Below are 15695 nucleotides of genomic sequence, written 5' to 3'. Positions count from 1 at the left end.
ATAAAGTCCTACATCTAACTTTAAAGTAAATTCAACAGTGTAATAATTAAACACATTACTTTACAAACAAAAAATTAATGACAATATTATATTTAGAATTCAGTCAAGCTTGATGCAAACAAAATAAGAAAACATTTCTTCATTTTTATGGTAGTCTGTGACTACTTTTTATACCGAAGTTATCAAATGTACTAGAAAACATGGGGGTATTTTTGGGAGGAATGTAAATTTAATAATCTTCGCATAGGAAATATTTTGGGGATGTTCAGACTGAAGAACTGTATCTCCTCCAGTTAACTTATCTGAGAAATCTAGTTAATATTTTGTAACTCTTCGTGTATCACAAGAATGGATAAACTGACATGGGGACATTCAATTAAACTAAAAGGCAGGAAATTTAAAACTAATCAAAGAAATACTCTCCTATACTACACACACACGAGTGGGAAACTGCCACAAGAAGATTCAATTGAGATTCAGAGCTCTGTATGATTCAGAAAAGGATAAGACATTTATATAGGTAATGAAAACATCCATAATAGTATCCATAGGTAAGGAAAACAGGTCAATGAATCCTCATGCTTCATTTATAAACCAGCCTCTGACAGGAATTAGGAGGAAACTTTCTCAATGGGCAGATTATTCCAAAATTATCCACTGTGAATTTCCTTGCAATTTCCTCTGAGTCTCCTAGTAGCTACTGTCAGAGATGGACTAGTGGACTACATTGATCACTGCACTGATGTACAATTTGTATTGCCTGTAAATATTTGTTTGTCACCTGTACCTAGTGAAGGAGGGAACTAATGAATGTAGCTAACATTATTTTTCACAGTGAGAGCATTGTTGAAACCTACTGTTACCATTTAAAAATAAAGAAAGGAATGAATTCACCCTTGCAAAATTCTACTAGCTCATTAGCAGTTGGTTGATATTGTATATATCTGGGTTCCCAGTTTTTCCCCCTTTGATTAATTATGGCAACAGTTACTTTGAAAATGTAATCTATTACAAACTACTGATTACTAGTACAAAAGATAGTGTTACCTATTATTGATTACTTATGTGATTTATTTTACCAAAATATTTGGAAGAATGGGAAAAAAGGAGTAATTCCAGACAATTTATTATTTCCTGTTTCAGTCGATATTATTCAGTCGGTATTATTCAAATATGGAATAACTGTAATGTCTGCTTGAAGTTTACATTAATTGCTTTTCATGGATGTTGTGTGGTGTGATTGTTACCCATTTCAGAATATCGCACCATAAAGGTTATGTCCTGCATCCTGAGATCTTGATAGGCAGGACAATTTAGTCCCTGTTTTTTGCTGTCCCTTCTTTTCTTTCCAAGTGCTTTGCAACAGTAAGAGGGGGCTGTCTGCTGCATAGTGTGGGCTGCCACTTTAGGTGGGCTTCCCCTGCTCTCAGTGGTTAGGGTTCCCAGGAGAAAGACTGGGCATTGAAGACAAAGGTGGGGAGGTAGGTATGTGGCAAGAGTGATGGTAAGTGATCCAAGGATTACTGTTTCTTATGAAAAATTATTGCATTATTTATCAGGATTACAATTTTCAAAAATAATCCCATACCGTGATCGGTTTAAAAAAAAGAGTGATATAATTCTATGTAACTTATTCTAACAAGCCTGCATTGCAAAAGGTGGGCAAGTAGATTTTGTGTCACAGCTGGTAAATTTTTCTTGACAGTTTTCCAAAATTGAGATATAAATTTCAAGAATCAATAAAATCTCATGAGCGTGGCCAATTTTAAAGTATTATTTGAATACTCATCAGATACATCCCGCATATATTGCCCTCCAATATGGTGATTACTTCCCATAAACACCAGCAACAAGAAAGCTAGAGCTGCTGCTGCTGCCAGAGCAGAGAGGAGGAATAGCCACCATTGGGCTAGAGTGATGGCCGAAAAATGCATTGCTCGTCACTTGTGCATGAGCTTTCAGTGTTGAGTGGTATTCTGCAATCTCGGAAGCTGAGATTGGAGCACTATTTTACTGCGGTTGCATTCACAGCCAGTCATTCTGTTGTATTCTTTTGCTATAACTAGAAGCCCTATTGTAATGAGCCAGCCACTCCCAGTCCATATTCAAGCCCAAATTAATGGTGGTAAATTTGCAAATGAATTTTAGTTCTGCAGTTTCTCTTTGAAGGCTGTTTCTGCAGTTTTTTTGGTTTATGTACAGGTACTTTTAAATCTGTTATAGAATGTCCAGGAAGATAGAAGTGTTCCCCTATTGGCTTTTGTATGTTACAATTCCCGATGTCCGATTTGTGTCCATTTATTCTTTTATGTAGAAACTGTCCGGTTTGGCCAGTGTACATGGCAGTGGGGCATTGCTGGCATATGATGGCATATATCACATTGGTAGATGTGCAGGTGAATGAGTCCCTGATGGTGTGGCTGATGTGGCTGGGTCCTCTGATGGTGTTGCTGGAGTAGATACGGGGACATTGGCCAAACCATATGTCAGTATAACAATGCCTGCATCTGTAATTTTCACTCCATGCATCTGAAGAAGTGGGTTTTTTTACTCACCAAAGCTTGTGCCCAAATAAATCTTAGCCTTTAAGGTGCCACCGGACTCCTTGTAGTTTTTTTTAAAGTCTTCATAGGATCCCGGTCCATTTTGGACCAGAAGTGGCCAACCAAATCTGTGTTTAAATTCATCCCCCTACAATAGTACATCATGCTACCGTTAGACTAGTGAGCCATCCACAAATGCAGTATTAAATACTAGTTTAATTTCTCTTACTCTGAAATGCATGTTGGGACTTCTGATTTGCTACTGTTGTGAACAAAGAAATGATTTAAACTTCTTGCTTCAAGTATTACCTTGCTAGGGAGAGGGTAAAGGATCCTAGTTCATGGCAGCTGAGCACTGGATGCAGTTTGAGTGCTAGATCTGTTCAGAATAGGATTATTTTAGATTTAACAAAGTTCCTTGAGTTACAAAGAACAGTCCCTATCAAACCTTGGGAGCTGAGTTCAGTGCAAAAAAATGTGTAGAGGGGTGGGGGAGGGAGACAGGGAAAAAGCAACCTTGCAAACAAATTCTGGGGTAGCAGTAGTTGTTTAAATCAGGGAACTTACAGGTTTCACTATTTAACTCCAGGACTCAAACATAAGGTTACTTGAATTTAAACAGCTACTAATAGTAACGGTGTTGCAAACAGTGATTAGCTTGTAGCTGCAGCCTATCACTTGTGTACAGAGATTGTCAAGGACAGATCTCTCTCATGGTGTCTTTGAACATTTTCATCTTTGCAGGTGAAAAAGGCCAAGATGCAGGAATCTGGAGAACAAAACTTAAGGTGTGTAGTACTGATTTTGATATTAGCGTTCACCAATTGTTAGTTTCTTTTTTTCATTGTATGCTTCAGTTGAGAAAGCAGGTTTATGTTGCTGTGTGCATTTCTCACAAGACCTGGACTTTTATCATTTATCTTCCTTTTATCAAGGAACACAATTTTGAGAAATTTCTGTTTTAAACAAAAATATTCTTTGAGACACAATGAGCTTTTTAAAGAATGCTAAATCTTGCCAAAAGCATTTTCTGTGAATGACTGCATAGAATTTAAATAGTATCAACTTACATCTTGCTTTTACTATTGCGTTGTAGTGCTCTGTTTAATACATTCCATGGAGCAGTCAGGTGAGACAGCCATTCACTGTGTAAGGAATTCTCTGACTGATAGGATCTTTTATTTTGGAATTAATTCAATGGTACATAGTTTTTGCTTAGCAGCTGTTTTTAAGTACATCTTTACTTTGATAATATTAATCACTATTACTACATTTAGAGAGAAGTGTGCTATGCATATCAAATTGTATGAGAAAATGAGTGGGACAGCATTGTCTTTTCTGATTGTCTTTCTGTCTTTAATTGGATTGTCATGACCCATGAGTCTCAAACCTGGGTCTGCACAATATCCAGGAGCAGCCGTGCTCCAGCCTTCCATCTGGCAGTCTGCTGATGCTTGCCTGCTTGGGACGAAAGAAACCTAGCTCCAGTTTGAGGCTTTGCCCCTGCAATCCTATTGGCAGAGTCCTGGAGAAGCTGACTGACTGGCTGGCTGGCCCTACTTAAACCAGCAGCAGGAACAGGAAGCTGTCCAAACAACTGGACTCCACCCCATTCTGGACTGCGTTCCTTGTGCTTCCTGCTCCTGCTGCTTGATTTCCTGGCATCTGATTTGTGGTTTTCTGCCCTCTCGGTGTCCTGATCCAGCCTGACTCTGGTTCCTGATTTGTGGTTCTGATCCCCGGTTTGTCTCCTGTTTCTCAGCTCCTGGTATCTTGACCTAGCTGACTCCTAAACCCAGTCTTGTGACCGTGGACTGGCTCTGACTACTAAGGCCTGGTCTACACTGGGGTGGGGGTATGTGCGTGTGATGTAAGATATGTAACTTCAGCTATGGGAATATTTTGATTTACCTCTCATCCTCACAGCGTGGGATTGACAGCCGTGGCTCCCCCATCGACTCTGCTACTGCTGCTCACTCTGGTGGAGTTCCAGAGTTGACGGGAGCATGTTTGGGGATCGATATATCGCGTTTAGATGAGACATCGATCCCCGATAAATCGATCGCTACCTGGCGATTCGCCTTGTTTGGCCGCCCATGACTCAGCTTTGACATGGATTATTTTTGTCCCTTTGGGATTTTTCACTTTTACACATTACAACAAAGGTTATATTAGATTTCCATGTTCTATTAAAAGGTTTAATTATTTTGAGAAAATTTGTGAGTTAGTACTCACTCTGAAGGAGGTGAGGATTTGAAGTTTGTACAAAGAGATGCAAGGATATCTTTCAGATTCTAGTGTGTGGGTATATGTGAAATAGTACAGAATGCAGAGTGTTTCCCTAGCAGCCTGTGGCCATTGTTGGCTAGGAAGGTCAAAATCAATTGCTTAAAATTTCCAGTGCTGTTAGTGCACAGATTTGTGATATTGGTAGCTAATGTGTGCTTTTTATCCTTTCAGTCAAGTGAGCACCACAGAAGTCAGTGATCCGAAATCTGAATCTTCAAGCCTTGGCCCAAACCTTCCCATGTCAAGTGAAAGTAAGGCTCGTTCTGACCCTCTCACTCCCATCTTTGTGTCCATTGGTTCCTCAGGGTCTTTGCATCAAGCACAAACTTCTTGGTCCTTCACCATTTACCCCACCTTATCTTTCAAATCTAATTACTTATCAGAGGCTGTCCCCTGCTTTTGCTCCAGTAATGATGCCAATCTCCATCTCCCTCCTGTCAGTTTCTCTCACAGACACCTTTCTGACCTCTCCCATGCACATCCCTGTTCTTGAGAAGAACTCCTGGTCAAAATTCACAAAGGCTCTATCGTAACTTCTTAAATCACTCTTTAAAACCTACCTTTGCTGCGGTGCCTACAAATCACTACTGCCTGGCCTTGGGGTTGGTGACCACCTGTGACTACTAATGCAACATTCCTGACTCTACCATTACCGTGTCTTCCCCATTCCCCTATTTGCCTGTTCATTCCTCTTTGTGCATTGTCTAAATCCTAGACTGTAATTTCCTTTGGGCAGGGACTGTTGTTTGGTAATGACAAATGAATGTGAACCGTCTCTCATAAATTGTTACTACGTCAACACAAACACAACTTACAATCATTTGCGCTGCGGAAGCGCAGTTAATCTGATGCTCTCAGAGCTTTACAGAAAAAGTTTCTCAAAACCACTGTGAGGGTAAGTAGTTTCATTTTGCAGATGGGAAACTGAGATGCAGAATCAATAACTCGTGGAAGGTCACACAGTGAGACAGTGGCAGAGGTGGGAAGGGGAGTACATACTCTGTACTTGATGTGAAACTTAGTGTCGTTAACATACTGGTGCCCCAAAATGCCTGAAAATGTCCCCTAGTGCCTTTAATATAGATGAACAAGAGGTGACAGACTAGAACTCTGTGAGGGTCCCTGTTTGAGGACTTGCATGGTGTCTACAATCCTCTGAGGGCTTGTCTAGATGAAGAATTAGTGCATAGCAAGTGGAGGTGTAAATAGTGCACTCCGCTTGCTATGCACTAACTGGCTGTGTTGACCTTGCTACCGCACTGAAAATTTAAGTGATGGTCCTCGCTATTGTATTCCACTGTGTGGTTATGCTTGCGCATTGTGTGCTCAGAGTCAGAGAATTTGAAAGTAGTGTCTGTTGGTCCATGCATGTGCCCTGACTTGCCTCGTGCTTCCATCCAAGGTGATATAAAGGGTGGGGTGGACCGACTGCATCTCCAGTTCCTTCTCACCACCACATGGTCTGGACCAGAACCTTCAGTATCCTCTCTCATACTATTCTAATTGCAGTTATAAATAGCTTTATCAGTTTTTAAGGCAGTTTACCTAGTTTTATTTCATTTCTAGTTTTAATAGTTAATAGTTTTAACAGTTTACTGAAGACTTCAAGGGTTTCCTGCCCCCATTCGTACCTCTTTTCGGATACCAGACTATGATGAGGACTTTGGGCTTCAAACTGCACCTCTTGCCCTCTATCCCGCTCAGTCAGCGCAAACCAATTCAACGCTGCCTCTACAGCTTGGGAGAAGCTCATGTCGTGGCTATGTGCAGTCCTTCCCCAACTGGACCAGAGAGGGCTGTGCACTTCATCTCCGCAAGTATCTTATGGAGATGACCATGAGAACACAGTCAGACCCAGGCTGAGGAACATCCCTCCTTCCCCACCGTACATCAGCCTGATTCTGCGAGGAGTGTGCCTCCTGGTGCTATGTCCAACTCTGATGCCAGCAGAACACGAACACACACACACACACACAAACACACACACACACACACACACACACACACACACACACACACACACACACACACACACACACACACGATGAGGCCTTGTTGGGAGATTAGGAAGTACTCTAGTAAGCCTGGGACTAAGTCTTCCTCCCAGTTCAGGAAACTGGACATTCCCTTCACCAGCTCAGCCCCAGGGGCCACAGCACATTCTAAGTCCCACTGGCCTGAGAAGAAGACCCAAGACCCCCCCTTCGGGGACCACTCTAACAACAGTATTCTTACCCAAAAGGTGAATTCCTTATTACAATGAGAAGCAATAAAACACGTTTCTCTAGCATATCAAGGAACAGGTTCTGCGCTACTTACTTCCTCATACCCAAGAAGAGGGGTGGCTAGAGACCAAACCTCAATCTCTCCCACCTCAATTGCTTCATCTGCAAACTGAAGTTTCACATTGGCAGCAATAATTTCATCCTTAGAAAAAGGCATGTGGTTCCCGGCTCTTGATTATGAAGGATGCTTACTTCCACATCAACAACCACCCTGCCCATAGACATTTTCTCAGATTTATGGTGGGCTCCAACCATTTCCAATACAGAGTACTACTTTTTGGGATAGCTACTGCTCTCAGTCTTCACCAAAGTATTTTCTGTAGTAGCGGTTCACATCAGGCTTTATGGTCTCCTTGGTTTTCCATACCTTGATGACTCTCTCCTAGCTGCCAGGTCCTGCCAAGAAGCCCACTATCTATCTTCATGTTACTCAGCCTCCTTGCTTCACTAGAAGTCAGCATCAACATCAAGAAGTCAATCCTCAACCCCACGCAGTCATTGGACTTCATTGGAGCTACCCTAAACTCTATCATGGCACAGGAGTACCTGCCTACAGACAGATTTCAAGCAATAAATGTTGTCATAGCTTGCATCACAAACAACCATTTTGTACCAGCCAAGATGTGCCTCTCTCTACTTGGCTATATGGTTTCATGCACCTACATGACCCCCTTCATTAGACTTTACCTTCTCTGCCTGCAGACATGGCCTCAGTCCATGTATTCACTGAACTGTCACTCTATGAACCTCATGCTGACAGTCCCACCTAAGATACTGTCATCCCTCCTATAGTGGACAGGCCCACACTGTATGTGTGTGGGAGTCCCCATTTTTTCCCTCTTCCCTGAACAGAACTATTATCACTGATATGTCACTATTAGGCTGGGGAGCGCATATCGATGACCATACCACACAAGGGACATGGACTCTTCAGGAATCCAGAATGCACATCAGTGTTCGAGAACTTTTGAGCCATGAGAAAAACATGAATCCTTTCTTCCACTCATTTGCGCTCATCATGTCCTGATCATGTTGGACACCACCACTGTGGTCTTTTACTGCAACGAACAAATGAGATCCACCTCTCTATGTGCAAAAGTGGTCAAACTCTGGAACTGGTTCATCAGCAATCAGATCAGCCTATCCGCACCCTATATTCCAGGGACACAGAATGTTCTCACAACATCACTCAGCAGACATTTTGCAATCAGTCATGAGTGGGAACTTCACAACACAGTGCTACATGACATCTTCGCGCAATGGAGGACCGCAACCAAGGATCTATTCACTTCTCAGACAAACAGCAGATGCACCACATACTGCTCCAGGGGAGCCTTCGGTTACTGTTCTCAGGATGAGGCCCTCCTTCTCTTTTGGTCACACCACCTCAACTATATCTTCCTTCCTGTACCGCTCCTACCTCAAGTGGTGCACAAAATCCATCGAGACAAGGCACCGGTCATTCTGAGTGCCCCCTTCTGACCCAGACAATTCTGCTTCCCCAAACTTCTGCTCATGTTGCCGTGGCCACCAATCCCCATCTCGTACTTCCTGACCTTTTGACACAGTGCAATGGCGAGATCAAGCACCCCAATCTGTGTCCACTTCACGTCAGTGCATGGTACTTGGATGGGCATCAACTATAGAACAGACATGTTCCTCAGTGGTACAAGGCAGTCTCTCTAATAGTAGGCAAATATTCCACTAAACAATATTACTGAGCTAAGTAGAGATGTTTTTTGTCTTGGGCACAACATAAGAGTTTTACCAGAAGCAACTGGTATTCCCCCAATCCTGGACCACATTCTGTCCTGGTACGCATTGGGCCTTGCCCTCAGTGCTTTGAGAATCCACCTAGTGGCAATCAGCACATTCTATCCTCCTGTTGAAGGTTACTCTGTTTTTATATTCCCACTAACTGCTAAATTTTTTGGAAGGCCTCGTCAGAACCTTCCCACCTCTGCAAACAATTGCATCTCAATGGGACCTGAATCTGATACTCTTGGTATTAATGAAACCCCAGTTTGAGCCAATAGAATCTTTCTCTATGTCCCTCCTCTCCATGAAGGTCACTTTTCTTGTTGCTATTACTTTGACAAGGAGGATAGGGGAACTCAGATGCTATGATGGCAGATGAGCCATTTACAGTCTTCCACAAAGATAATGTTTCCTTATGCCTACACTTGAAATTCTTACCGAAGGTAATCTGTTTCACATTAACCAATCCATTCACCTACCTGTTTTCTTCCCGAAACCACACGCATCTGCAGAAGAACATCATCTCCATTCCCTCAACGTCCAATGAGCTCTAGCCTTCTACCTGCAGAGAACAAAACCAGTCAGACAGTCTATTTACTGAGGTAGCAGAGAGACTTGGGATAGGCTAGCTCCACCCAGAGAATCTTTCAAATGGATTTCTAGCTGATATATACTCTGCTACCAGCTGTCGAACCTCCCCCAGTAGCGGTATGGGCTCACTCCAAGCTATGACCTTCAAGTTGTGCCTTTTATAGACCTGTAAAGCAGCCACATGGGGTTCTGTCAACACCTTGGCAACACATTACGCCTTGGTGCAGGACTCGGCAGTAGATGCATCCTTTGGCATGGTTGTTCTTTGCACGACCCTTCCACCCTCATCCTTGCACCTTCCTCCAACTAAGGTACTGCTTGCCAATCACCCACAGTGGAATACAATAGGGACCATCACTCAAAGAAGACAAGGAGATTTCTCCCCTGTAACTGCAGGTTCTCTGAGACTTGTGGTTGCTATCTATATTCCACTACCCACTTGCTGTTCCCCTGTGTTTTGAATCTGTCTGATTCACAGTGGAGAAGGAACCGGAGACGCAGTCTGTCTGTCCTGCCCTTTATCGCCTTGGATGGCAGCACAAGGCAAGTCAGGGAACATGTGCGGACCAGTGGACTCTACTTTCAAATTCTGACTCCAGTTGCATGGGTGCACATGCGTATCCCACAGTGTAATACAGAAAGGAGCCCCGTCTCGAAGAATCTCCAATTACCGGGAAATAACCTCCTCTCCCCTAGTGCACTTTGACCTTCTGCTGTTTAGTAGTAGGTCAAAGCACACTTGGGAACATTTAGATTAAGGCTGCAGGGCCCGCACAGCTGGTTAGTATGTGGCAAGCTAGTGCACTGTAGATTTACATCCCATCTTGCTACACGCTAGTCCTTTGTATAGACAAGCCCTGAGACTTTGTCATCTCTACTCATAGCCTGCAACATTCAGTAATTAATACTAAGCAGCAGAGGGAGCTATTTCATTAGCTTCTACAAAGTCCCGACTGTTTACAGGATTGTAATATCAGACTGGGTTACATCGTGTAATTAAACTACATCCCAAAACACTAAGTTAAAAGAAAGTTATTTTGGTTGCAAAGTCAAAATATCAATTGAAGGTCACACCCTATTATTTCCAGAGAACCCCTGCCTCAATCCAGTGCACAGGGCAGACTGCACTTAGGGAATGAGGCAGCTCTTATGCTCATCATTCAATGTGTGGCCTTTGCCTTATTTACCATGCCCCATCCAAGCCCCACACTGAATACAGAATTAGTAATATGCTCATTGGCTCCTCTGTGGCTCTCATTGATGTAGTACGAAAGCCTCACAGACACAAATGAATTTATATTCACAACTTCCCTGTGAGGTAGGAGAGTGTTTATCATCTCCATTTCATAATTGTGAAAACTGAGGCAAAGAAAGAGGTTTATGGACGCATGTTGAATCAGTGAGAGAGCCAGGATCTGAACTCGGGATCCAGACTGCCAGCTCCTGTGCCTTCAACTCCACATCTCACAGCCTTGCTGCCAGAGGTGGTGAGCACTCACAGCTCCCATTGACATGACTTAAGCCTGGTCTACACTGGGCAGGGGATCGATCTAAGATATGCAACTTCGGCTACAAGAATAGTGTAGCTGAAGTTGACGTATTTTAGATCGACTTACCTCCCGTCCTCACGGCGCGGGATCGATGGCCACAGTTCCCCCGTTGACTCCGCTACCATCTCTCGCTCTAGTGGAGTTCTGGAGTCGACGAGGAGCGCATTCGGGGATCGATTTATTGCGTTTAGACGAGACATGATAAATCGATCCTCGATAGATTGAACGCTACCCGCCTATTTGGCGAGTAGTGTGGATGTGCCCTTACTGTTCTGAGCACTCAGCACTTCTGTACATCTAGAACTCCAAGTCATCACATTGGGCACCCAGAAAGTGAGGAGCATGCAGTCTTTATTTATTTATAATTGGAGATATACCTATCTCCTAGAACTGGAAGGGACCTCAAAAGGTCATTGAGTCCAGCCTCCTGCCTTCACTAGCAGGACCAAGTACTGATTTTTGCCCCAGATCCCTAAGTGGCCCCCTCAAGTATTGAACTCACAACCCTGGGTTTAGCAGGCCAATGCCCAAACCACTGAGCTATCCCTCCCTCCAGTCAGTGGCCAGCTGCCAACAATATTGGTTTAAGAAGCATGGGAAGTGTGTGGGAGAGCCAGGATAGAAGCCAGTTCTAAGTGGCATTTAAGTGCCTTTACCCCAGGATCCTCCTTTTTCTTCCTGCACTTCCCTTCCTGTGTGCCTTCCAACTTCTAGAGCAAATGAGGCAGAGAGCCCACAGACTCGAACAGGGGTCGGCAACCTTTCAGAAGTGGGGTGCCGAGTCTTCATTTATTCACTCAAACTTAAGGTTTCGCGTGCCAGTAATGCATTTTAACCTTTTTTAGAAGGTCTCTTTCTAGAAGTCTATAATATATAACTATACTGTTATTGTATGTAAAGTAAATAAGGTTTCAAAATGTTGATGCTTTATTTAAAATTAAATTTAAAATGCAGAGCCCCCTGGACCGGTGGCCAAGACCCAGGTAGTGTGAGTGCCACTGAAAATCAGCTTGCGTGCCGCCTTCGGCACCTGTGCCATAGGTTGCCTACCCCTGGACTAGAATGACCTCATTTATTGCACAGCCTTGATTCATTCCCTGAACACCAACTGCCCTGTGCACTGAATGAGGCAGAGGTCTTGTGGAAAAAACAGTAGGTGACCATGTAATTATGGAGTGTATCATAAGGCACATGCAGAACATTAAATATGAAATTTCTGCACTTTTGAGTGCTTGCCCTTGCAATCCGAATAACTTTTTAAATTTCCTTTTGCTGTTTTAAACAGAAAAAATTAAAAACATTGACATGCACAACTGTAATAAACTTCACATTATCAGTGTTTGAACTGCACCTCAGATGTATTACTTGAGCTACAGGGCTAACTACATTAGCTGGCAGCAGAAGACTGTTACTGTATGTGAACAAGCCACTAGAGGAGGATGGATAACCCACAGAAGCAATACTGGACTAAGTAACCTCCTTTTACAGACCGTATAGCTAAGGACAAGATATAACAGGCTCTTCTGAACAGGCGTTGAGGCTAAGTGGATGTGTTTTCAGACTGGCTCTGTTATGCTGCCCCTGAACTCTTGTCTCATGTAGTGTCCTCAAGGGGGAGGTGGGCTGCCAGGGCCACGTGAAGGATCCAGAGCAGGTGGTAAAACTTCGTGCTCTCCCCATTGCTGCTACAGCTGTTCTGGCAGCAGCCAGGCTGTTTCTCAGCTCCGTGAGTTCTTGTCCTTCCCGAAGAGATGGGTTGGGGGGATCCTGCCTAATGTGGTGCCACTAGTGGGAGAAGATGGGCTGCTGGGCCCATGTATTTTGGGGGCAGGGGAGAGGGGTCTTGGGGCAGAGTCTGGCTCAACTTGGCCTCGCGGTATCTCTATCCCTTAGCCACCATAGCTGCTCTGATAACAGCTGGATTCCAGGGGATTTTCAGTGCAGTGCATGCTGAAGTGAGGCATTGTTGCACGTGCAGAACTGTAGAATGTTCAGGGGATTTGTCACACTTCCAAAATCAAAATATACCATGAAAGCCATAGATTTTGGTCTTATCGTCTCTGAAGGGACAACTTGTGCTCTGAATGATGCACTTATTTGCAGGGGCAGGAAGTTACATTTCACCCTGTTTAAACACATTTGTAAATATTTTTAAAGCCATATATCCAAAGCACTCCAAAAACTTAACCACTACATGGTTTGTCAGGTTAGAACTTATTGTGGGATGTGCTAATGTTTCACTGTGATTCATTAAGTTTTGTTACTTTTTTTGGAAATTGTGTAGTTTAAAAAAATCCTTTCTTTACAATTCTGTTGTGTAAAATGTTTCTTTTTCAGTTCTGACATGCACTGATTACATCCCAAGGTCACCAAATGACTATACCTCACAGCTATATTCTGCAAAGTAAGTTGAAAAATTGGTTCTAAATTTTATAACTGCATTTTTCTCTAAACTGTTAAAACTTTTGATTTAGTTCAGAAAGAATTCAAATATGAAATTGCAGAACTACTAACTGTGGTACATAACCTGTCACTTTAATCAGCCTCTGCACCAGATGACTGGAGGATGGCTAATGTGACACTAGTTTTTAAAAAAGGCTCCAGAGGCGATTCTGGCAATTACAGGCCAGTACTAAATTCAGTACTAGACAAACTGAAACTATAGTAAAAAAATAGAATGATCAGACACACAGATTAACGTGATTTATTGAGGAAGAGTCAATGTGATTTTTGTAAAGGAAAATCATGCCTCACCAATCTATTAAAATTATTTGAAGGGAGTCAACAAACATGTGGACAAGAGTGATTCAGTGGATATAGTGTATGTGGTCTTACAGAAAGCCTTGACAAAGTCCCTCACCAAAGGCTCTTAAGCAAAGTAAGCAATCACGGGATAAGAGGGAAGGTCCTCTCATGGGTGAGTAACTGATTAAAAGATAGGAAACAAAAGGTAGGAATAAATTATCAGTTTTCAGAATGGAGAGAGGTAAATAGCAGTGTCACTCAGGGATCTGTACTGGGACCAACGTAATCATAAATGATCTGGAAAAAGCGGTAAACGATGAGTTGGCAAAGTTTGCAGACAATACTCCGTATAGTAAAGTCCAAAGCAGACTGTGAGGAGTTCCAGAAGGCTCTCTCAAAACTGGGTGACTGGGCAACAAAACAGCAGATAAAATTCAGTGTTGATAATTGCAAAGTAAATACACATGGGAAAATATAGTCCCAATTATACATACAAAATGATGGGGTCTAAATTAGCTGTTACCGCTCAAGAAAGAGATCTTGGAGTCATTGTGGACAGTTCTATGAAACATCTGCTCAATGTGCATTGGCAATCAAAAAAGCTAACAGAATGTTAGGAACCATTAGGAAAGAGAGAGATAACAAGACAGTAACTACAATAATGCCTTTATATAAATCCATGGTATTGTCACACCTGAAATACTGCATGCAGGTCTGGTTACTCCATCTCAAAAAAGATATATTAGAATTGGAAAAGGTATGGAGGGAGGCAACATAACTGTTTAGGGATATGGGACAGCTTCCATATGAGGAGAGATTAAAAAGACTGTGACTTTTCAACTTGGAAAAGAGATGACTAAGGGGGGATATGATAGAGGTCTATAAAATTGTGAATGGTGTGGAGAAAGTGAATAAGGAAGTGTTGTTTACTCCTACTCATAACACACAACCAGGTGTCACCCAATTAAATTAATAGGCACCAGGTTTAAAACAAGGGAAATATTTCTTCACCCAACACACAGTCAACCTGTGGAACTCACTACCTGGGTATGTTGTGAAGGCCAGAACTATAACTGGTTTAAAAACGGAACTAGGTAAATTCATGGAGACAATGGCAATTAATTAGCCAAGATGGTCAGGGATGCAATCCCATGTTCTGTGTGTCCTTAGTCTCTGATTGCCAGAACCTGGGAATGGACAACAAGGGATGAATCACTCGATAATTGCCCTGTTCTGTTCATTCTCTCTCAAGTATCTGGCATCGGACACTGCTGAAAGACAGGATATTGGGCTAGATGGAACATTGGTCTGACCCACTATGTCCCTTCTTATGTTAACCTTTCCCTCCTCCCATCTCAACCTACTTTTAGCAGAACCTTTAACATTGCAGAATGGTATTTTTATATACAACAAATTGGCATTGCTGCATATGTGACCCAGTCCAGCACACAGTGAGGCTGCCATTGGCTTCAATGGGAGTTGGATTGGGCCTTTAGTGATTGCTAAGGTATCGTGTCACTTGGTAATGACTGATAATGTAAGGTGGTATAGACTCAAGCCCAAGGTATTCAGTGAATGAACAAACTGGACATGAGTGAAAATGAAATATACACTGCTACCTCGATATAACGCCACCTGATATAACACAAATTTGGATATAATGCGGTAAAGCAGTGCTCCTGGGGGGCGGGGTTGCACACTCCGGTGGATCAAAGCAAGTTTAATATAACACAGTTTCACCTATAATGTGGTAAGATATTTTGGCTCCCAAGGACAGCGTTATATCGAAGTAGAGGTGTAGTTTCCTTATATATAAAATCAGACACACTGGAGAGAAAGAAAGGAAAGGGGTAAAATTTCCAAATGCATCTAATTGATCTAGGAGCCAAAGCCCCACTGATTTCCAGTGGGATTTAGGCTCCCATGTCACTTAT

General features: G+C 42.7%; 2 protein-coding genes across 7 annotated transcripts in view; both read left to right on the top strand.

The window, feature by feature from the left end:
- SMPDL3B (sphingomyelin phosphodiesterase acid like 3B) overlaps positions 1 to 15695 on the top strand; it is a 241181-nt gene that overhangs the window by 74245 nt on the left and 151241 nt on the right. The gene's annotated exons all lie outside the window — the stretch shown is intronic.
- Positions 1 to 15695, top strand: part of EYA3 (EYA transcriptional coactivator and phosphatase 3) — a 144383-nt gene that overhangs the window by 51779 nt on the left and 76909 nt on the right. For 2 of the 4 annotated variants that reach the window (XM_050932326.1, XM_050932325.1), the window contains exons 3-5: positions 3288 to 3331; positions 5004 to 5083; positions 13354 to 13420. In XM_050932326.1, the coding sequence (XP_050788283.1) occupies positions 3288 to 3331; positions 5004 to 5083; positions 13354 to 13420 (191 nt within the window). Of the gene's footprint in view, positions 1 to 3287; positions 3332 to 4998; positions 5084 to 13353; positions 13421 to 15695 lie in introns of those variants that run through there. The other 2 variants (XM_050932327.1, XM_050932329.1) reach the window with 2 other exon arrangements.

The sequence above is a fragment of the Gopherus flavomarginatus genome, chromosome 22 (assembly GCF_025201925.1).
Source record: "Gopherus flavomarginatus isolate rGopFla2 chromosome 22, rGopFla2.mat.asm, whole genome shotgun sequence".
Classification (NCBI taxonomy): Eukaryota; Metazoa; Chordata; order Testudines; family Testudinidae; genus Gopherus; species Gopherus flavomarginatus.
This window is presented reverse-complemented; position numbering and strand designations above follow the sequence as displayed.